This window comes from Neophocaena asiaeorientalis, unplaced genomic scaffold (assembly GCF_003031525.2).
Source record: "Neophocaena asiaeorientalis asiaeorientalis breed wild unplaced genomic scaffold, Neophocaena_asiaeorientalis_V1.1 scaffold605, whole genome shotgun sequence".
Classification (NCBI taxonomy): domain Eukaryota; kingdom Metazoa; phylum Chordata; class Mammalia; order Artiodactyla; family Phocoenidae; genus Neophocaena; species Neophocaena asiaeorientalis.
The window spans coordinates 292,624-320,174 of NW_020172214.1; the positions used below are offsets into that span (position 1 = coordinate 292,624).

At 37.0% G+C, this 27,551-nt stretch overlaps 2 protein-coding genes across 3 annotated transcripts in view; one reads left to right on the plus strand and one right to left on the minus strand.

Annotated features, from left to right (window-relative positions):
- Positions 1–3,243, plus strand: part of NOX4 (NADPH oxidase 4) — a 142,109-nt gene extending 138,866 nt beyond the window's left edge. For both annotated transcript variants that reach the window (XM_024761781.1, XM_024761787.1), the window contains one exon: positions 1,007–3,243. In XM_024761781.1, coding sequence (XP_024617549.1) covers positions 1,007–1,127 — 121 coding nt within the window. In that variant the 3' untranslated portion in view covers positions 1,128–3,243. The remainder of the gene's footprint in view (positions 1–1,006) is intronic.
- An 18,427-nt stretch (positions 3,244–21,670) lies between these two features.
- TYR (tyrosinase) overlaps positions 21,671–27,551 on the minus strand; it is a 101,119-nt gene continuing 95,238 nt past the window's right edge. Inside the window, exon 5 of the mRNA XM_024761747.1 lies at positions 21,671–22,305. Within this exon, the coding sequence (XP_024617515.1) occupies positions 22,079–22,305 (227 nt within the window). The 3' untranslated portion in view covers positions 21,671–22,078. The remainder of the gene's footprint in view (positions 22,306–27,551) is intronic.

Sequence of the window (27,551 nt, forward strand, 5' to 3'; positions counted from 1 at the left end):
TTGTCCTATTTTTTTAATTCAAGAGGGTAAATCTAGCCCCTATTTCTCCATCATGGCTGCAAGTAAAAGTTTATTTTGTAGTTCTTTGTTTCAGTTTTCAAGGTGAAAAGTTTTAATAAAACTTTTTTCAGTATTTATTATAAATTTTGGTACCCATTTAAATGGATTCACTGTCTTTTTTTCAGCAACAGTTATTCTCAGATAATGAATACATACTGGATTTGTCCAAGATATGATAAGAATTGTCAATCATTTTGATATCATAGGAAGAATTCAATGCAAATCAACAAACTTTACAGGAAATCAATATGAAATAGTAATCATTTTGTGGGATTTATTTATTCTATTTGTTAGGGATATGTATAATTTCTCTACCAAAATTTTATGTTTATAGCAAATAATAAAACCTGCTTGGTATTTGTTACAATTATTGTAGCACATAAATAAAAAAGAAAATGTATCCAGATTAGTATGCTTTTTGTTATAATGTAGATATAAATTAGTCACTTAAAATTAGCCTTTCAAATTGGTAATAGCTTTCCTTTCTTTACACTTATTCACCACTTCCCATGAAAATCCACGGGATCTTTAGGGGGAAAAAATGTCTGTAAAACATTTAGCATGAGAAGAACTGATATGGTCCAGGGTGGATAGAAATCTATTCATACGTCAAATGTGGAGCAGTTGACAGCTATCAGTTGCAGCTCTTGACTTCGTTTCTGCCCTCATCAATGACATGCAGACTGCTCACTCTGTCTGATAAACAAATATGTGCTCATAGTTATATTCTTTGAATGATCCTGATCTCTGGCATGAAAAGCATGAGGTAAATAAGATATCTTCCCGGTGGTCACTTATATTTGGTAATAATTGGAAAATTATTTGTATGCAAAGCAGCAAGAAATTAACTTTGTTAACATCTTAAACATGCTACTAAAAGATACTTCTTGTCACGTCCTGCCAAATTTTCCACCTGATTTTCCATTTTCTCCCTTTGTCTTTCCAGGAAAACAGTTGGTGTTTTTTGCTGTGGACCTAATTCAATTTCTAAGACTCTTCATAAACTGAGTAATCAAAACAATTCATATGGGACAAGATTTGAATACAATAAAGAATCTTTCAGCTGAAAACCTTTGAGATGAACAAGGACTCTAAAGAAGGAATGAGTGCAATTTCTAAGACTTTGAAATGCAGCTGGATCAAACAACTGTGTCATGCCAAAGAGTAGCAAGGTTTTCTTATTTATGATTATTTAAAATGGAAATGCAGAGAATGTGGCAAGATGACAGGTCACATTACATGTTTAATCTGGAAACCAAAGAGGCCCTGAAGAATATTTGATGTGATTATTCACTTTTCACTGCTCAAATTAAAAGAAAACTATTAGATGCACACTGTTGATTTTTATGGCAGATTCAAAAACTCCCTAGTAAGGTGTTGCTCACTGAGAGGCTGATAGCTTTGGTCCTCTTTAAATTGTTTTTGGTTGAACAAACGCAAGATTGAACAAAATTAAAAATTCATTGAAACTCAGATTACATTTTCTACGTGAGTATAAACAGAGAAGCTTTGATTTAGAAAAGCTCCAGGTAAATATACTAGAAGTCTGAAAATACAGCACAGGACGCCATTGATACGGGTACTTTGTGTCAGTATCTAATCTTGCTTACTACTGATGCTAATACCTCTACTTAATATCCGTAGACTTTATGTTCAATGAACCTTTTGCAGATGTTGCTATAATACCTATTTTTATATTTTTCTTTCTTCTTTGTTCCTTAGTCTAGGGAAATCTGCCTTCCCTTGGCACGTGTTAGACACAATGATTTAATCGGTCCTTTCTATCCCCAATTTATTTAATCTATTACTATTGCATTTTAATGAGGAAAATATCATTACTATAAATTATAAAGGGACATATAGACTAATAACTTTTTTCCTTTTTCAGCATTTTGGCCTCTATTATTTTTATTTACTTTTTTTCCCAATGCAGTTTATCATAGCCTCTTAAGGGGCTTTGTTTAGTTTGCACTTTGAAGACCAAAGGGTGTTATGTCTGCCAAGGTCACTGAGATATAATTTCTCTCTCTTTTCTCACACATTGGTTTATGCTGGAGACATTGAAAGTGTAGTCACAACCCTGAATGAGAAACCTATATTTTACTCTTTATACAGGAGGGAATACTTTATTTGCTTATTGAAATTTAAGTGCAGAATCAAGAATATTATTGTTGCACTGTCTGGTATTCTAGGTCCTGATAAAGAATTACTGAGTTTAAAGTCACTGTTAGGACTGTGCTGTGTGATCCTGTCAGTTTATGCTCCCCAGCCATTATATTCTCGGCTCAGAGAATATACTTCACTACCTTAAAAATTAAGGCATTTTTACAATTTAGTGATTTTCTTTTGCAGACATCTATCAATTGCTACCAAATATAGCACACTGCTGAAATCAGCAGTGTAGCTTGTCGTGCCTTTGTTAAAATTTTGCACGGTATAACATAACATGATAGATGCTACTGTCATTTTTTAGCTCTGATTCACCAATAGCAATCAAGCATGTTAAACCATCTACCATTAAATGCCCATGAACATATTACTTACAGCTATTTCTTCCTCTCCTTGGAACTCTTTCATCTCTCTCTCCGGAAGGAAAGTGAGTCAGAAAAAGATATGGGAAATGTGCAATGTTCCTGCAGATTTAGCGCTGAAGGCATATTTAATAACCAGTACATCTTGGCAACACTTTCTAAAATAAAAATAATTTTCATAAAAACACATAACAGGAAAAACTGGTAAAAAGAAACTTGAGTTAGTACAGGCTTGATATGCAACACTCTTTACTAATTATAATTTATTTATGTGATTATATTAATACACCTTATTTTAGTAAAACTGGTGGAAAACTTTTCAAGAAGAATGATCTTTCCAAGTAGGTCTGCTATACTAGACGAGCTTCTTTGCCTATTTTAAATTCTAACGGATGTTCCAACGTTGAGTGTTTAAACATAGGTAATTTTTGCTTCTGTAAGTAGGAATGAAACTAAGACTTCGTCATGCATGTACAAGAGAGCTTTGTTTTGTTTTGAGGGATTCTTTCTCTGGGGCTAATTCTTGTCGGACCAATCTTAAAACAGTAATTTTAATGGCAATAAATGTTAAAATTGAAAAGGTATCCTTGAAATCTCTATAAGCTGACTTTACACTTGCAACAAATAAAGCAGGCAGAGTTTCTTCACAAGATGACACAAGTTTAAGAAACATAATTTATTTGAGTGTGGACTAGCATGAGTGGCCTTAAGGATCTCAGTTCTGGGGCTGTCAGTGACACTGGCTAGTGGTGGAACTGTGGCGATTGCTTCTCACTCTGGGATGAAGACTTCTCATTTGGACTAGGTCAGTAGTTAGCAGTCTTTTGAGTAATGTATATTTTTGAGAACCTGATTAAAATGAATACTATGACACACCTACAAAGTATTACAGATAATTTGGGGGGGCCCACAATCTCCAAAAGCAAGGATTCCTTTTTAAGAAACTCTGAACAAATAATCATCATTATAGGTGTTTTGTTTTTTTTTAATCCTATGCCTTTCTGTTCTCTGATGTTTTGGATGAAACTATCCTTTTTTTATAGGATTATACTAAGACATGAACTATATGGACAAAGGAAAGGAAATTCGCTTTATATGCCCCAAAACAAAGAATCCAATGGAATCTTCCATGCAGTTTTTAATCTTTTTTGGATCTCCTGTTTTATGTAAGGGAATGCTGTGGTTTTTACATATCAATAATAATACTAAACTCAGATTCACATACACACACACCCCAGACATACGTTTAGGGCTTGTTTTCTGGAGTTGTTGGTTTTTTTTTTTTACTTTTTTTTTGTTTTTTTAAATTCAAGTTAAAAGTAAAATGACTGATAGTATTTTTTATTTAGTGACTTTAAATGCCAGTAGGGTGATTGTGATAGTGCAGGCACTTAAAACAAAAAAATAAAAGCAGTGGGGCTTCCTTGGTGGCGCAGTGGTTGAGAGTCCGCCTGCCGATGCAGGGGACACGGGTTCGTGCCCCGGTCCGGGAAGATCCCACATGCCGCGGAGCAGCTGGGCCCGTGAGCCATGGCCGCTGAGCCTGCGCGTCCGGAGCCTGTGCTCCGCAACGGGAGGGGCCACAACAGTGAGAGGCCCGCGTACAGCATAAATAAATAAATAAACAAATAAAAGCAATGTAGACAAAGCATAGGCTGAATTGACTTAATCCAAATGTCCACGTTACTTGTAAACCCCCAAATCAGTGTTTACTTGGAGCATTCACAGCAGGTAATGGATTTAAATTATAGGTCATTGTTAAAGAGGCTTACTAGAAGTACGCGGGCCATGGTTGTCATCAATAGATAATGTTGGTGCTAAAGAATGTTCATTATATTAAGGAGAAAAAATTTTAAGTAAAAAAAAATTTGTTTCTTTTTTCCTTAAGGATGGTAAACTCAGCTGAACAGTGATTTTTCTAAAGAAACCGTGAGACACATTTTAAAGTGCTACCCATGATAAACAGATTCTTTTTCTTGTGCTGTCCAGGATACTTTTATATCTGGTTATATTATAGAAACATAAAATGCTGAAGTTAGGAGTACTCTTATTTTGCAGTTGAGGAATCTGAGACCCAAATGGAGATGGAAGCTTGCTTCCTGTCATCCACTGAGTTTGTCACAGTGTGGAAACTGAAGTCCAGCTTTTCTATTCTCTGCTACTGAAAAGGACTTTCCCCCTCCCTGTGACATAAACATCTATAAGTCACAGCTGTTAGTTTGAACTTCCTATAAACTCTATTTAGTGCTACGTGGAAAATAAAGTATGAGTGTTAATTCCAGATTCAGATACAGAAAATAAGTCTTTTTCCCTATATATCTTCTGATTATAATTTGTTAGTCTTATATGTTTTGCATATTAGAACCTATTTCTAGATAATCACTTTTAAAATATGACAATTGTGATAAAGGGATTATATTCTCCAGAAGTCTGTAGTGGAGAAATATGTAATAGTATAGTTTCTAGGAAATGCTAATATTGTAATTTTAAATTGATTGATAGATAGAAGTCATAACCTCACCAGCTTTCTAACCACCCAGGGAAATGTTGATATTAAAACAAATGACTGTTGTTCGCTATTCACGTGACCATAACATGCTTCTTGTTCAGGAGAAGAAAGTCAACATTTTGTAAATTCTTGAGACAAGAAATAAATGAAATCAAGCATAATGAGATCGACATTTACTTCAGCTACCACAGAACAATGAGAACTCGCCACTTCCTTCTGTCTAAATCTCCCCTCCATTACCCCAACTTCTTTATTTCATTCTGTAGTATTCTCAAAGGACAGAGTTGCAAAAGCAGCTAGATGAGGTTCTGCAAAGAAAAGAAGCAGACTTCCAATACTTAGCAAAGAAATGTCCATTAAGGGAAAAGGGAAAAAAGGCCGTGTGAATCACTTAAAATTAGCAGAGTTAAGCAATGTTGTTTTAGAACACACACCAGTAATTCTTTTGAAGCAAATACACAGAATTTTTATTTTCTCCTGTACAAAAGTTTGATATTCTTGCTTATAGAATCTGAAAATAGATTTTTTTATTGTATTTTACACTGTTGCAAAACCCCCAATAATGTTAATGCGGTATCTTAATACTGAAATTTAAGAATCGGTAAGGGCAGGAAATGCCTCATAGGAGCAAAACTAGGAGGGAAAACAAGGGAGTCAGAGAAAGAGAAATTGTTTAACAGATCAGGACACGATTATGCTTTTTTTCATAACGTAGATGCTCAAATGTGGGCAAAACTAGCTATTACTCTGGTTTGGGAAAATGTAAAGAATGTAGTGTTTGGTTTGTTTTCAGGAATCCTTTCACATTTTCATTGCTACTAGAATTTTAGCAGAAGCTTTACTTTTGATCAGAATTATATTTGGCTTCTATAAGAATTAGAGTTTGATGAGCTACTGGTGGACCTGGAGACAGCCCCAATATTTAGGTGAAAACCAATACCACATAAATGCTCTAGTATATGAGGCAATAAAGAAGCGGAGGCTGCCATGCACTGCTGCAGCTACATATACTGCACATTGATGTTCTGTCATTGCAAGGTCATATTTCTCAGCAATTATCCTTCCACACAGGGAATGAAATCTTCCCAACAACGCAGACGCTGAGAAAGATATTCTCTGTGCTGTAGCATAACAGTGTATCTGTTCAGCTATATCAGCACATTCATCTAAACCTAGTTATCATTTTAGGATGACTATATAATTCATTTTACTGGTGAGAAATATCCACAAGGCATAAAATGGGAGCCTTGCTTGCTCCACTGGCTAGGGAGAAAGCAGTTAAATCTTCCAGGGCATCCTCTCCAGCTGAGCCTTAAGGAATGCAAAATACCTTACCACACATGTGTTGGAATGTGACCTGGGTTGCACTCCATTCTCCATGATTAGATGTGCTACACAGTTTATTCTAGAAACTCCCAGGGACTATCCAGGTCAGGAAAATACCAGCTCTTGAGTCAGCTTGGCGTCTTTAATCACATAACTGGGTACCCACTAGGTACAATTACATCCGTATTTAGAGATGGCGATTATCTGCTTGCCAAATGGCGTTAGCAGGAAACTGTCTATATGTTCTTCTCTTTTCATTAAAATTTAATTTAAATTCAGAGTTGGGAAACATAGAAAGCACTTTAAAAAGTGGAAATGATTGGCGGCAGTTCTTCCCGAGAGTGTGCCAGTTTCATCATTTTATTTATTCAGCTATCTCCAATGTGCGGAGTGAACAGGATCCTGGGTTAGAAATCAGAAGACTTGTAGCCTTTACCCCTGGAAAGTATTAGACCATGTGCATAAAAATAGGAATAATATTTACCTCTGCTAAACTTACAGGGATGCAGTAGGGCAAGAATGTGGGAGAGAGGAGGAAAGGGTGATGAAGAAGGATACACTTCCTGAGCAAATCTTTCTTAATAGGTTTTTTGATAACACAGTCAAAATAAAACACTACTCCAAGAGAGTGAAAACACAGGCTTTTCTGAGTCACACTCCATTGTAACTGAAAGAATTAGTATTTGTATTTTCAGGGCAAGTAAAGAAGTACTCACAAGCAAACTGGCACCACTATCTATCTCCCTTTGTTCTTCTGACATTTCCATTAACAAAGTCACCTGTTTGTCCAGTATAACTGCCCTCTGAAGTCCTCTTGACTATTCTTGGTCAGGCCCAATGTGGCTGGAGATAGCTATATTGATCTATGACAGTTGAGCTAGGAATTGCTGGAGGGTGCTGTAAGTTACTTGCTTCTTTAAGGTTTGATGGAGAGAAAAGCAGGTGTTTTTGAGACCTCCTACTGGATTAAAACCAAGGCCTTTATCTTAGAACTAGAAATAATTCTAAAAAAGAAAAAAGCACTGCATCATAGCTATTTTTTCCTAGATGGAAATAAATTAATCTTTTTCTTACTCTTAACAAAGATACTTTGTATCAAATATTTTCATCAAAGCTTACACTATTTTATAGATATTTGTATTTAAATTATGAATGTGCATGTGTATGTGAGAGAGAATATTTTTATGATGGATTGAAGGAAAATCGCCTATATGAAAATTACATTCTGCAATAATGTGTAATGATACTTTCCATCTTTCATCAATAAGCATTCAATGGTGGCAGGTTCACAATTGGAGGACGCATAGCCCACTCATCACAATATGAGACACTCAGCATTCTAGGTGTGGCATTTTATTTTTGTTGGGCTAAATGGAAGCGTGAGTTTACGCGGTGCTGGGGAAGAAGCACTAACTCAGATTCAATATTTGTAAAGAATTGGAAAAAATACACTTACTTTTATATGTAATTGTATTGTTGTAAAGTTACGGTACGTTTGTAGAAAACCTTCATTGTTTTGCTGAACAAATAAAGGTTGGATAAATATTCTTAAAATTCCTTTCATTGTAAACTAATCGCTCACCTTTGGCAGTAATAATCAAGAATTTTCCAGGATTTTGAGTGTGTTAGTATTGTTTTCATCCTAATGAAAGACCAAATGATCATACTAGTCTTACTTGTGAAGATATTAAACAAGCAATATTCAAGAAATGTCGCTTTGAAAAATTTTGAACGTGGTGTAGTAACAAGCTTGTCGACACTCTTGTAACTTTCAGTTCAGCAGGATGTATAATTGGGAATTATGGAATTCTAATCTCTAAATTTACTATGCTGGGTTTGGGATTTGGATTTTATCTTTGGTTTCTTTGTTTTCTGGTATTATTCTCAAATCTCATAATTGTGCTTATTAAAACAGTGAAATATTTATACAATTTTAAGATGTCAAAACTATACATATTTCTCTTCATAAAAATTAATAAAATATAATATGTACATTATGAATTCTAAATGTTGAGTTTTCATAGTTGATCATTGCAGATTTCTATTTTACCTAAACATTGACTATACTGTAAATATTTACACCTATATAGAAACTTCTGCTTAAAGGATTTTGTTTATTTTTTCCAATATATCACCATCTCCCTTTTTTGAAGTTTGTGCATTACACGAAATAAAGAATAATAAGATAATAACTCACAGGTATGTCTGACATTTACATAGGTGTAATATGAGCAGTTTGCTCTGTCTTCTTTTTTACACCTGTGTTCCAGTACCATCTGAAAACTAGCTGTGTGACTTCCCCATCAGAAAAATGCACACCAGAATTTTCTCTAAGATTTATTCCATTTTGTGTTTCTGTGTTGGCTGTGAACACAATTTATTCCATTTTAGAGTGGACAGAATGAGTAAAAATGCTTCAGTATACACAATCATGGTCACATTTAGATCCTAAGGTATGCATAATTGGAAAAACTTCTTGCATCAGCAGGATGAAAAGATATTTCCTTCAAAATAAAAGACATTATGCTATCTGCATCTCTAAATGTATGCTCGATATTAAATTATTTTTCATTGTCTTCTTTTTTTTTTTTTTTTTTTTTTGGGTACCCGGGCCTAACATGAACCTGTGTCCCCTGCATCGGCAGGCGGACTCTCAACCACTGCGCCACCAGGGAAGTCCCATTGTCTTCTTTAATCTAAAAGTCATTCATGGATCACATAGGATGCCACAGTACTCTAATTTATAGAGCTTTTAGGAGTGGTGGCTTGTTTGTAGGGTTTAAGCAGGTTACTTCACTACGTGGTACTGCATTTTTCTCTCAGTCAATTCCTACCACGTTACAATCCTTCAAGTGATTTATTTTCAGGGAATTTGCTTTCCTGAGGTGGTGTCTTGCCTCCTGTATTTCACCAAGCTGTCATGCATACTGTAATGGGCATTCCAATAGGTCAAGTTCAAATGCATTTAAAAAGCAAAATTAGCAGTTATGTGCTTGCATTCCCCATGTGCATTATTTGCTTTGTGTCACAATGGGGTCATGAGTGCATGTTTTAATAGCATTAGTGTTGTAAAATTACTCATCAGCAGTGGCCAGTGGGGAAAGAACACAAAAGATAATTGGGAAAAAATATTTTGGGGTATGTGCAAATCAAAGAGACTTTGATGCAAACCTCAATTCTGAAGATTAAAAGTTCCTCTAAAATGCCTTCCCTTATTCATATTGATTACCTTGCTGTCAGGAATGTGTTTGCCAGAGCTCAAAAATATGAAAATGTGTGACAGTAAAAGTTTCTCATCGGATTTTTTATTAGGCAATGAAATATATAAGAAATCTTTTTAAGTGGCTTGTGTTGCAGAGGCCCTGTTTGCAGCTTGGTGATAAATATGTCACCAACCGGGAGATATAAGCAAATATCCAAACCTGGTTTTGCATTTCACATATGGACCCTAAGGCATTATGTAAAAAATAATTTTTGACTTAGAGTGACTGTTAATTGTGACAGATTTCCAAGTCACCTTTTATGCATTTTGATAGGGTGACTTCTGAAATTAAATTCCAGGTTTGTTCTGACAAAAGACTTTGGTGGGAGGTTTTGTTTAGTAAACAAATTGAGACTTCAAGTTTTTAGAATAGTTCTCTATTTGCCTTAGGTTTCCTTTATGGTGGTGGTGAGAAACGGTTAATTATTTATTTAAATCTCTAGCAAGATACTTGGGGGAAAAATACATTTGGTCTCCCAAAGTAGATGGAAATACTATGTCTAGTAATGTGCTACAACCGTGTAGGCTCTGTTAAGCTTTGTCTTTGGAGTAGTTGCCTGTACCCTTTAACCCTTATCTGTTAGTGACAGGAAGGGTGTCCCAAATTAGGTTAGCTGGCAGACGAGCCATGCGAGCCACAGCTATACTCCGAAGTTGTACTGTGACTACAATTTCTCTCCTCAGTTGTCCAATATAACTCGTTTCCTCACCTGTTTCCTTTATTTTATTTTATTTTATTTTATTTATTTATTTTTGACTGTGCCTCATGGCATGTGGGATCTTAGTTCACCAACCAGGGATCGAACCTGCACCCCCTGCAATGGAAGCCCAGAGTCTGGACCATGAGGGAAGTCCCTCACCTGTTTCCCTGAACTCAGCTTTAACCTGGAACATGTATCAGGAATCCTGTATATATATTTTTTCCTGTTGGTTCCTTAGCTCAGCTATAGACCATAGAACCTTGAGGTCGTATGCTATACTCAGCATAGCCTATTTGTGTGGGTCCTTAGATGAACCCAGACTCTGCTTCTGTCTGTTTCCCACTCAGCTCCTGAATTAATTTATTATCCTTGGTTCCGAGGTTTCCTTTGCCTCAGGGCTTAGGCAAATCATCCATGCACTGGCTCTGTTTGGTCACAGCCCTTCTGTGCCCCTGGTTGTTGTAGCTGCCCATCACATATCAATGTACTAAAGAAACAGGAGGCTTTATGGCAGGCTTTTTCGTAGTTAAATTACATAGGAAGTGATGCCTGCAGGTACAATTGAGTCCTGTTTTTTTTTCTTGTAGTTCTGTTCTATGAAGACCACACACACACACACACACACACACACACACTGAATTAGTGAATATTGAACCATTGCTCCCATTTAGGTTCTTCTGAGCCTCTGATCACAATATTTTTATAAAACAATCAATACATCACCTTGTTTATGTGTGTTTCTGATTGAAGACACCTTATTTAATAGATATGGTTGATTCGTTAATGTTGAATTCACAGCCAACAACACTATAACTCATGCCTGAATGAAGCTTGTCTAACACATGTATATTCTCCAGAAGGTACATCATGGGTAGAGTGTGAAATTTTTATTGGCCAGCATTTATTAATAGTAGATACGGTTATTATGTGTAAAAAAAAATGTGCCATACACTTGTGTTCAGGAAATGTTAGAATACCAGGCCTGAGACTGTTATTTTTCTTAGGAAGTCCTTCTTGCAGTATTGGCCATCTGGGAACATAGATTCAGGAGCAGTCCCACCACACTAACAGCTAAGAGTGGCTCAGTGTACCCAAACTTTTGTGCAAACAATGAGGTTTATACTGAACACCTGCTTTCCTTCTGAGAGTCTGGAATTTTGATGAGTGCTAGGCAGAGGGTGTCTATAGGATCAACCCCCAATAAAACCCTGGACACCAAGTCTCTAATGAGCTTCCTTGGTTCATAGCATTTCCCAAAGTTTGTCACGACTTATTGCTGGAGGAATTATGTATGTCTTATATGATTCTGCTGGGAGAAAGTTCTTGGAAGCTTGTGCCTGGTTTCCTCTGGACTTCACCCCACACACCTTCTCCCTTTGCTGATTTTGCTTTGTATCCTTTTGATGTAATAAATCTTAGCTCTGAGTACAATTATACGCTGAGTCTTGTGAGTCCTCCATAAGAATCACCACACCTGAGTCATACTGGGCTCCCCTGACACAATCTGCATGACTTTTAGTACAGTTGGCCCTCTATCCACAGGCTTTGCTTCTGAGGATTCAACCAAGGTTGAATCAAGGTTGGCTTAGACTCAAGGTTGGCTGAAACTGTGAATGCATATCCCGCAGATTTGGAGGGCTGACGGTGTCCATTGTTTTGTGTTATTATACGTAAGGGACTTGAGCATCTGCAGATTTTGGTATCCATGGGGGCTCGTGGAACTAATCTCACAGGCAAACTGAGAGACCACTGCACCTGTTCTCTCACTGTCCTTTTATGTGTCTGGGAGGGAAGTGGATGCAGGACCTTATCCCATACTTTCAGCTCTCCCTTCCATTTCTTGTATTGCATTCATATGGCTGAGCCCTTAAAGCAGGTTGCTGTCTTCTTTATGTCTCTTTTCTCTCTTTGATTTCTTTTCTCCATTTGACAGACCAAGGGCAGTAAGAGCCCTGATTTGGACTCATCCTTTACTAACAGCTGAAAGTTCCATTTGGAAGTATTTCTTAAGCCTCATGCACCAACCTAGGTTTACCAGAGAACCCCAGATTGGGGTTAGGCACTGGCCTAGTTACTAATACCACTTTATCTCCTCTTCTAATGCTGTGTATTGTGTATACCTCTTATATAATATCAGATACACAAAAGTAAGGGGTACCTGACACAAAACAGGGGCAGGGCAGGATTCAAACATTCTTTGATTCCCCTTTTAAAGTACCATTAAAATACTACCCCAAACCCTAATATGCCTCATCTGTTTCTCTCTTTTTGCTACTCTTCTTCAACCTATCTGTTCCCATCTTTCCCATGAGTGGATCATGGTGAATGTGGTCTGTGCTGGTAGAATTGACTGTTCTCTAAGATATTCCTTTTTCTCTTTGTTATCTTCCCTGCATTCTCCAGCCCATCACTTTTCATCAAATCTCACAATTCCAACCATAACCTACAGAACAGGTTATATTCCCAAGAAAATGGCAAGGTTTTAAGAAACCTCTATTTACAAAAGCGGTAAGGAATTGCTGATGAGAAGGACACCAGCATTTCTGAGAAGCTCTGTGGCGTCTTTCTCTAAGTCAGGGCTAATTGTAGGAGATACAGTTTTAGAACTGGGATCACTGATTCCAGTGGGCATTATTGTATACTAACACTGTATGGCAAAGAGTATGGGACAGTGGGCACATGACCATGGAATCCAATGGTTCACCACTAAGAAGCTGATGGTTTGTCCATTTGATGGTAAATTAACAAATACGGCAGCTGTGGCTTGAGAATGTTTCAGAGTATGGAGGGCGCGGTCTTACCATGTGTGATGTCTTTTGCTGTGTCAACATGGCTATGACTACGATTAACTATAGTTCCCAGAATCTCCTTTCTAGTATGGATCAAAAGGAATGTTCTCTCACAAGAATTGGAGGAAGCATTTTGTAGCATACATACATTTTCTCCAGTTATTCAGTCAAACATTAATCTAAGTGCTGCTGTGAAGGGATTTTGCATATATGATTAAAGTTTCTAATCAGTTAATTTTGCGTTAATCAAAAAGGAGATTATTCTCAGTGGACCTGACAATCAGTTGTAAAGCTTTTTAAACAGCGTTTTGGCCTTTGTTGAGTAAAGAAACTCCCCCTTGTAAACATGTTTCACTTCATGCTCTTGGAGTTCCAGTTTGTTTATCTTCCCTTCCTAACTGCTTGCCCTAAGGACTTCAGATTTATTTCATCAGCCTCCCATAGTTGTGTAAGACAATTACTTATAATAACCAAGTAGATAGATAGATAGAAAGATGATAGATAGATAGATATAGGTATAGGTATAAATATAGATATAGACATAGATATTCATCTTAGGTGTAGAGCTCCCCGTAGGGTTGGCTGAGGACTCTATTGTATCACATTTTCTCTTACTTCCACACCCTGCTTCCCTTACTCCTTTAGCTGTGTTAATCCTGCAAGTACTTCCTAGCAAATCTCCTGCATGAAAATTTCTGCCTAGTCTGTTTCTCAGAGAACCCCAACTAAGAATCCTCCAATATTCAGAGGTAGAAGAGTTGAACCTATAAGAGATGCTGAGAAGGAAAAGCCGGGGTGGGGAAGAAGGAAAACCACAAGGGGATTATCTACCAGAAACCACAAGAAAAGTGTTAATGAAGAAAGCAGTGAGAAGTTTATGATGGTACCCAAGGATCAAGTAAATGCATCACAAAATGTCCTCTGATTTGGCAACATAGAGACGATTAGTGATCTTGGTAAGAAAAGTTTCGTGGAGAGGTGGGGACAGAAAACAGATTGGGGTAGGTTGAGTAGTATGTAGGAGACAAAGAGATAAACACAAATTTAAAACACTTAAGAAACATAAAGAAGAAATAGGGCAAAAGCTGTGTGGAAATGATATCGGTGGAGAACAATTTTCTTTTTAAGATGAGCATGTCTAAATGCTGAAGTGGTAAGAATCCTACAGAGTGGGAAGAGCTGAAGACACAGGAAAGGATGAGGAAAACTCATGAAGTAAAGGCCCCAGGAACTTCAGAAGGGTTGGGATCCCAAGATTACAGAGAGATGGGACAGGAAGGACACATACATGGAGACAGCAGGTAATAAAAATATGAGTAAAACTGAAATATAGGACTTCTATAGAGTCTCTGGCAGAAAAATAGATTTCCTATCTCGCAGTTTCATAGACATTATTCACAAAATTCAATATTGCAACCTTATCAATAGTTCCTAATCCACCTATGTATGTATATGTTTATATACATATACCTGCACCTGCATGTATATATATCTGCATCTGTAACTATAGCTGTATCTATAGCTATATCTGTATTTCTATCTGTACCAAAGGACTTTATACCTTAATAAACCGGCAAAACAGTGGAATAAAAAGAACACTAATGGGGCTTCCCTGGTGGCGCAGTGGTTGAGAGTCCGCCTGCCGATGCAGGGAACACGGGTCCGTGCCCCGGGCCGGGAAGATCCCACATGTCGCGGAGCGGCTGGGCCCGTGAGCCATGGCCGCTGAGCCTGCGCGTCCAGAGCCTGTGCTCTGCAACGGGAGAAGCCACAGCAGTGAGAGGCCCGCGTACCGCAAAAAAAAAAAAGAACACTACTGAACTATTGTTGTCAAAATTGTTAAGGTGGAATTCTTTCTTGGTTTTATAATTACCTTTATCTCTCTTCAGCTACTCTGAATTTCTTGATTTAGTTTAAGACCAGGGGGCAGCAAACCTTTTCAATAAAGGGCCAGATAGTAAATGTTGTAGGCTTTGTGGGCCATATGGTTTCTGTTGCAACTACTCAATTCTACCATTATATCATAAAAACAGCCATAAACAGCATGTAACATAAATGAACGAGTGCAGCTGTGTTCCAATAATACTTCACATACAAAAACAGGTGGCAGGCAGGATTTAGGCCATGGGCCATCATTTGTCCACACTTGCTTTTATCCATGCCATAATTTTGTTGAGACTATCAATCACCTCATCTCATGCGTGAACTTGATGAATTCAAATCAATGATCAGTTTATCTTTGAAATCTTCTATACCTCCCATGATCATATTAGCTGTACCTCTATGGTATTATTATAGTATTCCTAAAGTACCTACAATATTCCTTTGTGATAATACTTGTTATGCAATAATTTGTTTAGGTATTTTACTCTGATTTCACTGAGAATGGAGATCAAATCTTATTAACCTTCATATCCCCAGCACAGTACTGACACAGAGAAGAAGTCCTACAAATATTTGTTCATTGAATAAATGAACAAACAAAGTATGAATCATTACTGTCCAACTCAAAGAGAACTCTTTCCTGCTAGGGCAGTTGGCCTAACATGTTTATTAGATTCAAGTTCAGTACCACATTCACAGGTGGTTTAATAGCCAGCTTTTGCTTGTGAACTGTGAGCCTGTTACTGGCATGATTTGTATTTCTATGTCTCAAGTGTTTCTCTGTCTTAAATGTATTGATATACACTTGTATTTACCGTGATATCATTTCATTAAATAGGTATGTTATATTAATATTCATGATTATGCAAAACAATTTTGCACAAACCAAATGTATGATTATATTTCGTCTCTCTTTTTTTAAGGCAGTTGTGCTAAGTTAACGTGCTCTATGAGAGTTTATTAAATCACACTTGCTGAATACTTACGTACTATTGTAAATGCTTTGTTTATTCCTCCGACTATGTTGAGGAAAATACTATTACCTACATTTTTTTTTTTTTCCGGTACACGGGCCTCTCACTGTTGTGGCCTCTCCCGTTGCGGAGCACAGGCTCCGGACGCGCAGGCTCAGCGGCCATGGCTCACGGGCCCAGCCGCTCCGCGGCATGGGGGATCTTCCCGGACCGGGGCACGAAACCCTGTCCCCTGCATCGGCAGGCGGACTCTCAACCACTGCGCCACCAGGGAAGCCCCTATTACCTACATTTTAAAGACACAAAAACTGACGAACAGAGAGGTAAGATAATTCACACAAGGTCATACAGCTAATGAGAGATTGAGCCAGGAATCAAATTCATAGAGTCCGACTTCAGATCCCACATATGTTAAAGGTTTTCTCATATCTTTAAGGTACTGAATATCACAGTCTGTGGCATGTTAATCACACAGGAAGAGCAATTTATCAGCTGGCCAATTCTTACTACTTTTTAGGTCAGTACTATAGGCAGAATGATGCTCTTTCCCATCTCCCCTCCAAATATCCCTACCCTAGTCTCCAGAACCTGTGAATATGTTATAATACGTATATGGCAAAAGGGGCTTTTCAGATATGATTAAAGGTAAGAACCTTGGGATGGAGGCTCTAGGAGTACCAGGTAGGCCCAAACTAATTACATGAATGCTTAAAAGCGGAAAACTTTTCCTTGCTGCAGTCAGTCAGAGAAAGATGTGACAACAGACTAATGATCAGACTGATACAACCTTTTCTGGCTTTGAAGATGGAAGAAGGCCATGTGACAAGGAATGTAGGTGGTCTCTAGAAGCTGAAAAAGGCAAGGAAATGAATTATTTCCTGGAGTCTCCACAAAGAACATAGCCTCACTGCCACTTTGATTTCAGCCATTTGAGACCCATATCAGATTTCTGGTCTACTGAATTACAAGATAATGGTTTGTAGTGATTTAAGCCACTGTGTTTGTGGTAATTTACTGCAGTAGCAAGAGAAATTCTATATAGTCAGCAACAAAGTTCTCTCCAGTATCAGAGAGAAGAGAAAAATGTTCATTCTTTCTGTATTTTCTCGCTGTCTCCCTTTCTCCCTCTCCACACACATACACACTCACACAGGCACATCTACTGTTCATAATTCCTCTGGCAAGAGTAAAAATGACATGGTCCAGTAATGAAGACTGACCATATCCCAGGCAGAATGCAGTACTTTCTCAAAAAGCACTAAAAATAAATGGTGCAAACTTAACTTGGGCTTGGTCTTCAGGGCCTATCCAGTCTTCCCTACCCCTGTCTCACGATCTCCTGTCCATCCTAATAGCTGACACTGACTCTGCTTTGATTCAGACTATTTTGATGCCTTGTTCTTATTCTTCCAAGTGTGGATTTCTGGTTTTGTTGTTTTTATTCCTGTATGATTCTCAAAGGTACTCACATGCTTCTACCTAGACAAGATGTACACATATCTTATTTGAGAACCAAGTTACATGTGTGTTATTCCCTGTTTTTCTGAAATGGCTTCAGTCTGTATTTTCTTCTAATTTTAATAAGAGAAAATGCTCATTACATAGATGTTATAATTTGAAAAAGATAGATTTATGAAAAGAAGCAATGCGTGAAGTGGCAAGTAGGGTCATCAGTTCCTCTCAAAGAGACTTGCAACTCCTCTTCCTTCTTCTAAGTTCTTCACCTTTTCATTTTCTTCCTCATTCTTTTTGATCTTTTATTGTTAGGCTCCATCTCTTTGCATTCTTTAATCTATGCAACCCTTTTCAAAAGCACCATGGCAGTTCATTACTAAAGCCATGAAAGTCTGCATATGCTTTGACCAGAGATTCCACTCCTAGAAAATAATTTAAGTCAGATGCCAAATGCACCAGGATTTTCATTACAGCACTAACCATAATTTAAAAAGTAGATGAGGGCTTCCCTGGTGGCGCAGTGGTTGAGAGTCCACCTGCCGATGCAGGGGACACGGGTTCGTGCCCCGGACCCGGAAGATCCCACATGCCGCGGAGCGGCTGGGCCCGCGAGCCGTGGCCGCTGAGCCTGCGCGTCCGGAGCCTGTGCTCCTCAACGGGAGAGGCCACAATAGTGAAAGGCCCGCGTACCGCAAAGAAAAAAAAAAAAAAAAGAGTAGATGAAACCTGAATATTCAGTAACAGGGAATTGGTAAATTATGACATATCAACATAATTGAACAACAAACAATAAAATTTATAATCATGAAGAAGAACTGGATTCAAATCCCAGCTAAATTATCTAAACTACTGAACAGACACGTAAACAGGGAAGGTGCATCTCCTATTTAAGCCACAGTCTCCTCATTTGAAAGCGTGAATAATACTTATTCTCATATTGATAACATGAAGATGAAATGAATTAACATATATGATGTGTTTAGCACAGTTCTTGGAACACCATAACCACTCACTGCATTTAACATCTTTGTTATTTATTTTTAAATAAGAAATTAGAAATCACCATAATAATGCATACAAGACTTGGTAGATTAACATGTAGTTACAAGAATAATTTCTTACACTGCTATTAAGAAAAGAACTCATAAATTAGATAAACACGGGCTATATAGAGTTCTAATAAGGCTTTTATTTAAAAGAACATACTTAAAATATTTCTATATGGTTTTAAATAGCTGAAGGATTTGAAAGCCCTTAAGGCCTCCAGTGGATGCCAAAGGCAATTTTATATTCATTATATTGTACAAACTGGCAAATGCTTTTGAAAATAAGCAACACAAAGTTAAAAAAAAAAAAAAACTCTTTTTACTTGCATTTTAGCAGCTTTCAGAAGGAGTCTAATCAGAGGGCGAGTAGACCTTTGTTCTACTGACATGCCCCCCAAATAGCACAAGTTTACAATAGGTGACCCCAATGAGGTCTTTTTTTATGATGACAAAGAAAACTCTTCCTACAAATCAAAGCCCATATAAACAAGGAAAAGCCTATTTAAAAACATTCACAATCAACGCCAGTTGTCAGCCTGCTAGTGACACTGGTTGAAATGACTTGTACCCATCGCATATTTATTTCTACAGATAGAGAATTATATATTTGACTTGTTGGAAAAGTTGGGTACTAAAAATACTCTTTTTTTAAAAAAAGTAAAACACAGAAAGAGGAACAAAAAGAGTGGTAGCTGCTTATTTCTTTCTCTGTAACAAAATGTGACATATAATGTAGCAATGGAAAAAGAGCAGAGCTCAAATGAAGCAATTCATAAAATGCACATAGAAAACAATGCCACAGAATATAATGTTGATTAGAATTTAATGAAACTTCAAGTATCTTGAAATATGTCATGTCGTTTGGGTACCTTATTGAGAAAACCACAGAATGAATGTGGTGGTGGTTTTATCAGAGATGTTGCTGCTACTCAAGTAGATAACTTCAGCCTCTAGAGAAACAAAATGATATTCTATGTTGAAGCTCAGTGATAAAGGAGGGAATTGCCTTGTGATGAGGAAGAGAATGACTTTATACAGGTCCTTGTCAGTAACAATGAAAATTCCCTGGGTAGATTTTTATTCTAGATGCTTTGTAAAAAGTGATTTAAATAACACCTGGTTGGGCTTCTCTGGTGACGCAGTGGTTGAGAGTCCGCCTGCCGATGCAGGGGACACGGGTTCGTGCCCCGGGCCGGGAAGATCCCCCATGCCGCGGGGCGGCTGGGCCCGTGAGCCATGGCCGCTGAGCCTGCGCGTCCGGAGCCTGTGCTCCGCAACGGGAGAGGCCACAAAAGTGAGAGGCCCGCGTACCGCAAAAAAAAAAAAAAAAAAAAAAAAAAAAAAATACCACCTGGTCTGAAATTTTGCCTTCAGATCAAACCTAGCTAAGTAATTATTTTGTGTTCTGAGGTCAGACTGAAGGCAACCACAGTCGTTATTACTGCTTCTCCAGAATCTTCTTCAGGCCTTATCCAAACTTCTTTTCCTACTCCTTGCTCTCAGTTTTACTAGTTGCTATTCTCAACTAAATTGAATCCAGTTTTCAAATGTCATTGTTAATTTATTTTAAATCTTGTATTTCTGGTTATGTACCAAGTGGAGGATATAAGCCCTAGTATTTGCCCTCTAATCCCACAGACCTCCTCTGTGTCAATAAATATGCTGCTACCCACCCTTTGCCTGACTTTTCTCCTCTAGGCATCGGAAATTAGATAAGCCAGCAAATGTTGACTGACAAAGAGAGTTAGAAAATGAAAATTGCTCTATAACTGAATTTCTTACCTATTAGTAATCTCTGAGAGTTGATGGCATTACTTCAACAAGAATGGTAACTTTTTATTTGTTCTAGATGAAAATTATCCAAAATCATTTGACCAATGTTTATAATAAGATGATTTTTGCTTTCCTCTTAATTTCTAAATGTATTCATAAACAGTCTGACTCCTACACTGCAGGCCTTATAGGAATTGTAAGATATTTTAATAAAAAAGTACCATACATGTTGGTGGGTCTCCTTTTAAATATCATCCCAGAGATGTAGAGGTTTAGGTGTCAGGCCCAGGCAGGTTTCTGGGAGCTAGAATTGGACAAGTCTGTCTTAAAAGCATGGCCATCTTGAGAAAGTGAAAAGACAGTGTTTAGGGATGAGGCTGGAAATATAATTCAAGTAGTCAAACTGAGATACATCTTTGAAAATGCTGAGCAGATACATACAAACTAAACATAAGGGAACTAAAGAGACTGGGGATACCAGGACAGAGTGATTGAGTTTGGATGAGAGAGTGAGAGTTGGAATCTGGTGAAACATCCTGAAATGCTGTGGCAGAATCACAGGAACTTTTCACAGAGCATGTTTGGCCTCACTTCTGAATGGGGAGTTGTTGTGAGCCCTGAGCAAGAATGACTGTAGACTGAATACTTAAATCCTCTTTATAGAATTTAAGTCAAATTAGCCATCCAACCTCTATGTGAAGAATTCTAGAGTCAACCACTTATTATTTTCCAAGAATGTCCAGTTTGGTTTTGGAAAGCTCTGAATATTGGACAGTTTTTCCTTTTATTACACCAAAATGGGTCCTCTATAAATTCCACCCACTGGTGCTAGTCTTTTATGTACTACATAGTGATAATATAAATGGAATGTCAATTGGACTGTTTTTAGGAATTCAACTGGACCTAAAATTTCAAGTAACAAGATTATCTAGACTTTCTAATTTAAGGTCTTAATAGCCAGGAAAAATAGTGATAAGTTATTTTACTAGAACTGCAGACAGGCTGATATTCACATAATTGTTCTCTACCGTGAAATGTTTTATAGCATTTTAAACATTCTCTAATAAAGTTCTTCTTAGAAGATAAAATAAAAGCTCTATAATAAGATTATTATCATCTTCATCAACATAATTCATAAGCACATCTTAAGACAGTACTTAGCCAGATTCTTTTCAGGCGAAGGGCCCTTGATTTCAGTGGCCTTAAAATGTAGTCAGAACTATGGCAGGAAAGAGTTGAAGATTGTTTTCTACTTGAAGTCCATAACATATTTTGGAGCAGGAATGTAAAATATAAGGGAAACATTATGCTTTCTTAGGAAAATTAAAATGTATTTCTCGAGCTCAAAGGAGTCAATTAGTGTAAATTCGTTACTATCTTATTAAAATCAAAGAAGGGCTAATAAAAGAAACATGTAGTTAAACAATCAGGAGGAAAATAATCAAAATTGTTGTCATATTTTATAAGAGCACTTTCATTCAGATATGACTAGCAGACTAGCACCTCCATTACCAAATGGCATCTTTTCCTTGGAAATATGGGCTTGAGGAAAACTATTAAGGGAATGATCAAAATATAGCAAAGCAAGCACAGGTGGCTTCTACCTGAGTTGGACGAGGGGTATATTTTGTATTAAGATAACAATTCTAATAATGATCTTCATAGACACACGCCAAGGATTTCTTCTGGGACAACCCCTAGGGACTTTAACATCATTTAATTTAGAGTGAGGTCAGGTTTCTTGGCCCAACTCTATTGCTTAAGCCTTTTATAAATGGCTCTGATACAACAAGCTGTGGTAGTCCTCCTTGTCCATAAGGAGTGGCTGCTTTTCTTCAGGAAGCTGCTTTCTCTTTCGATGATACAACAGGCTAATGAGTCCTCCCAGCACAGCAGTGAGGACAGACCCTACCATGGCTGCCCCAATGAGCCATGGCCAGATCTGACTCGCTTGTTCTAAGTAGGGTTTAATGTAATCTTGAAAACTGTCTGGTCCTGAAATAGAAAGACATCCCAATGTTTTTACTATCATCATCACCATCATCATCATCGTCATCATCGTCATCCTTGCATAGTACTTTGGAGTCAGGTGCTTGGGTTTGAATGCCAGCTCTGCTACTTACTAGCTATAAGATCTTGGGAAAGTTATACCTAATACTCCTAAGCTTCAGGTTCTTCATCAGGAAAATAGGAAAACAATACCACCTTGTTGGGATGTTTTAAACTTCACAGATATTATCTGATTTGTAAATTGTACAGTGCCTGCCCCCAAGTCAGCTACTGTTACTCTTTTAGTTATTTATTCTGTTATTTGACCCCATATTTCTGAATAATAGGCAAATATTACTACTTCTTAATTCGTCAAGTTTATCTCTGGAGTTCCTCAGGTATAAACATGATTTGAGCTCTCTTACAGTTTCCCTTTTCTTTCCTCCATATTTTCAGCATAATAATACCATGATCTGGGTCAAATCCACATCTCGGATTTCCATTATTTTTAATATTTAAATATTACTCACAATTGAACCAAATATTATTCTATGATTACCTTTCCTTTCTTACATTATTTTCCACTTGGAGTTAATAATTTATTATATCTATTTGCTTGATTTTAAAGTTCCCATCACTATTTACAAGACACTCTAAGATACTCTACATCCATTTTGTGATACAAAGGAAAGAAGAGAGTGCATCTTGGGCTTACCTAGTAGCAAATTATGGCTATGTGACTTAAGTCTTGAGCAAAAGTAATACATGTAACTTTGGGGCAGTTCCCTTAAAAAGAAAAGGTATGCCTTCTCCTTTTCCCTTTTCCCCTTTCAACTAATGCAGATAGTATGTTGGTGAGCCACCATAGATCATGTGATCAAGGGTAAACCCTAGGTCTTATAGAACTACAAGAAACAAGCAGCTCTGGTCCCTGAAATTATGGAGCTTGTATTTGACAACATACCAAGACGGCCATTTGAGCAATAAATAAACTAACTTATTTAGGCCATGGATATTTGAGCCTATATCTACTCCCCATCCCTACCTTCCCCCTGTTGCTGATGTGGGAACTATAACATTTTCTTTATGACTTATTTTCTTGGCTACTGTTGATTAGTTCATAGTGAACCACTGACTCAAGTTGGGCCAGTCAGAATCATTACTCAGAATTCACTGTGCTGGAATTAAGAGTCAGATGACTCAGGAGCTGATAACAGTCTTAGAGCTAGAGAGGGGGTAGGGAGCGGGGAAGAGAGAGAGGGGGGGAGAATGAATCTTTAGGGAGCTTAGTTTGCTGGTTCCTGCTGTTCCTCAGTCTCAGCTGCATTTTTGTCTTTCTTACATTTCAAATGTTCATTCCTTCCTTGGATTTTGTAAACCAATAAATTATCTTTTTATCTAATCTTGTTTCTATGGAGTTTCTGCCTTTTGCACTTCAAAAAGTCCTAATTATTTTTAAAGTTAGTTAGATTCCTACAACAATAAAAGATAAAGTACCTTAGGATATTCTGAAATTACAGTTATATGTAAGCTTCATATATCATAAAAAATAGATCAACAATATAAAAAGAAAATTAATATTTATTTAATATAATATCTTGGAAAGAATGGGTAGCAACATGAAGTGAAATGTAAAGTGGGAGTCTTATTGATCACCATAAACTCAAGCACTGAAAACAGTTAAAGCAGGAGAATTTGTCAAAAATTAATTTTATATTAAATTCCAATCTTCATTCAAAGAAGATAACAGTGGAGCTTCCCTGGCTTAAGTGGGGCTACAGGGCTCAAACCCCATTTCTCCTGTTACTTTCTCCTTTTTTGTCCTTGGTACTGTCCTTTTACCAGCTGTCACTAAGATACCTCTAAAATTCTTAGAATCCATTAAGCATAATTTGAAACAATAGAGCAGATTTAGGTTTCTCTTCATCAGGAGGGGACAATAAGTTGCAAAGAACTAACATTATAAAATAAATTATAATAAAAAAGATTCATAACTTTGGATTAATATTAATTTAAATCTAAGAAATGAAAGCTAACAAAGCTAAAATAAAGAAATTAAAAATGTGAAAATTATTTTCATCAAACATAAGGTTACCATTCTAACACATTTAAAGGTTAATTTGAAAATGAAATTACAAATGTTTAGTTTGCATTGCTATTAGTCACTTCAACATATAGTGCATTTTAAATGTCTCACAAAATGCAGATTACGTAGAGGTTACATAATAAGTATGATTTCTTTATTGCTTAAGGCTCAGCTCAAATTCTTCCACAATTTTAAAACACTATTTCTTTGTCTGTCCTTCTGCTCTCCAGTTTCTCTTATTATTTCTCTACTTCAGTTCATTTCAAGTTGTCTTAAATTTTACTGTCACCAATGGACTATCTTCTTTGAAACACTCTGTATTTCTCAATGGCTTCAACCTGAAATTTAGACTTGTCTTCCTCAGTTATTTGCTTTTGAGCCTCGATGGTGTATCTTTAAATTATTTCTTAATATCAAAAGTTTTCTATTTTTTTACCTACTTAAAATTCCATTTTTTTCTGTTACATATTCTCTTCAGAATAATCATAGAGTCTTCTATTTTTTTGGTGCTCTGTCATTTCCAAAGCGCATCCATATGCCCATTTATCCACACAACAAACACATGAGGTAGTTAGGAATCATTATCCTAATTTAACCAATTCAAAATCTGTAACTTAGAAAGTTTGCCTGTAATATTTAAACTCTGCAATGTATGTATAACCTTTGGAATGATGTCTTTCACATAAAAAGTAATTTATAACTGTTATCGATTCTTCTTACTCCATAGTAATTCCATCAATATTTCAACTGAACCAGCTTCCAGTAAGAGTTTTTTCTCTCTCACACCTGCTTTGAACACTGATTCTGCTCAGCTCTCTCTTCTGGATTCCCAGACTCTTTTCTTTTATTGCTCCTTTGTGACACTTGGCACAATTGTCTACATGTTGTAATTATTTATATGTATGTCTTAATTTTCAGGCTTCATCATGAACTCTTGAGAGCAAGTAGTATGTCTTATTTATCTTTCATTCTTCTATTCATTCATTTATTCATTCATACAGCAATGTTTACTGAGACACAATAAATGTCAGGTGGTGGTCCAGGAACTGCATGTGAAAGGCTGAGTAAGCAGAGCCCCTGGACTGAAGGAAATAATAACTGGAAGAGGAGACTGACAAGTAAACAAATTATTTTAAGAGCAATGCTGTTCCAATGCAAGTATATAAAAGATACAATGGGTTAATGGGGAAAAGACCTCCTATAACTGCCTGAGGAGTCAGAGGAGGCATCCCAGGAGACTATCCCACTGAGTAGAAGAATAAATTAGGGCTTGAGTGTGGGATGCTGATGGCAAGCCATCCCAGGCAGAAGGAACAGTATGCACCTGTGTATACACATAGGGAAGCACTAGTGAACAAGTCCTCATCAAACCCCATGTGCAGAATGAGACCCTCCAGTTACTGCGAACATGCCTCCTCCTCTCATTTTTAAAATCAAATGTCCAGGTCTTTTGGAATATATTGGAAGAAGGAAGCTCTTCACAAAGTAACACCAGACAAAAGGCAGGATTACATTTGCCAACAGCATCAAGGACTCAACCCTTCATTGCCAAAGGTTTTTGGTCTCACCTTTCAATCAGTTATGCATGCAACAAAATCACCTGCTACTCAATTTTGAAAAACATCACTAAATTCAATTATAAGAGAAAATGTTTGACTAAAGCAAGAAGACATCAGCTGCCTTTTACGGAAAATAATTAAGTAATTATAAACGTGAGTGCCTAAATGATGAATAATTAACTGCCTGAACTAAATTATATCAAGAAATTTTAAAGAATTTTTTAGTAAGCTTAAAGTTTAGCTTACTCTATTCTGGCATTGTGTCTCAGTAAACATTGCCGTATGAATGAATAAATGAATGAAAGATACATTTTAAACTCCTTGAGAGTACAACAGAAGGAGCAACAGAATAATTCATAAAATAGAAAATACGCAATTGCTGTTGCTTATTTTAAAGCAAAACTTCTCTAAAATTAGTGGCATAAGCTCACAGCTATATGAAAAGGACTCTAAATAGATAAAACATTTTGAATCAATTTTATTTTTAAAAATTTAACTATAAATAAATACCTTTAATCCCCTAATGTGACTCTTTGAGCCTTCTTTCCCTTTTCTCCTCCAGTGGTTTTTGTTGCCTTTTCAGTAAAAAGTACCCATTTGGGACACTAGGGAAGGGACAACGAGGTGGAACATTTGTGTACAAGGCATGTATAAAGAGAACCCTCTCTTCTGTGGAGTCATGGAGAGAGAATTCATTTGGGATTCTATATTTGCCACTTACGAGCTTTGTGACTTAGAATTTGTCACTTTATCTTTCTGTTCTCAATCTACTTACCTGTAAAACAGAATAAAATCACTACTACGCAAGATTGTAAAGATTGGCAAAGATAACAATTTATATGCTGATGTCTCTCACATTAGTATCTGCAGGCAGAATCTTTTCTGAGGCTCAAGGCTATCCAACTGCCTCAGAGATATATTTACCCTGGTGTGCCATTCACCCCATTTCACTGTGTAAAAGATACCACCATGAGATTCACTCCATGTCTGGCCCTGCTCCTATTGTTTCTATCTCAATGAATTCAATCACCATTCATCATTTGCACAGGCCAGAAAGCTTAAGGGCAACTCTAATATCTCCTTCTTTCTCACCTATTATATGTAATCATTTTCCAAGTTCCATACATTTTGTTTTCAAAATAATATCACATTTTTTTTGTCCTTTCTGCCTTGCCTCTTACCACCACAGCAATTCCAACTTCCTTCGCCTCTCCCCTGGATACTCGTAATAGCATTTTCACTGGCCTCCGCGAATGTGCTTTGCAACTGACACAAAACTTGCATCTTTTTAGATTTTATATGAACATAATCATCAGTATATATTCTAGGATGTCTGGTTTCTTTGGCTCAACATTATGTCTTTAACATAGAGGACAGACTTGTGGTTGCCAAGGGGGAAGTGGGGGAGGTGGGGGAGGGATGGATTGGGAGTTTGGGATAAGCAGACGCAAACTATTATATATAGAATGGATAAACAACAAGATCCTGCTATATAGCACAGGGAACTCTATTCAATATCCTGTGATAAACCATAGTGGAAAAGAATATGAAAAAGAATGTATATATATGTATAACTGAATTACTTTGCTGTACAGCAGAAATTAACA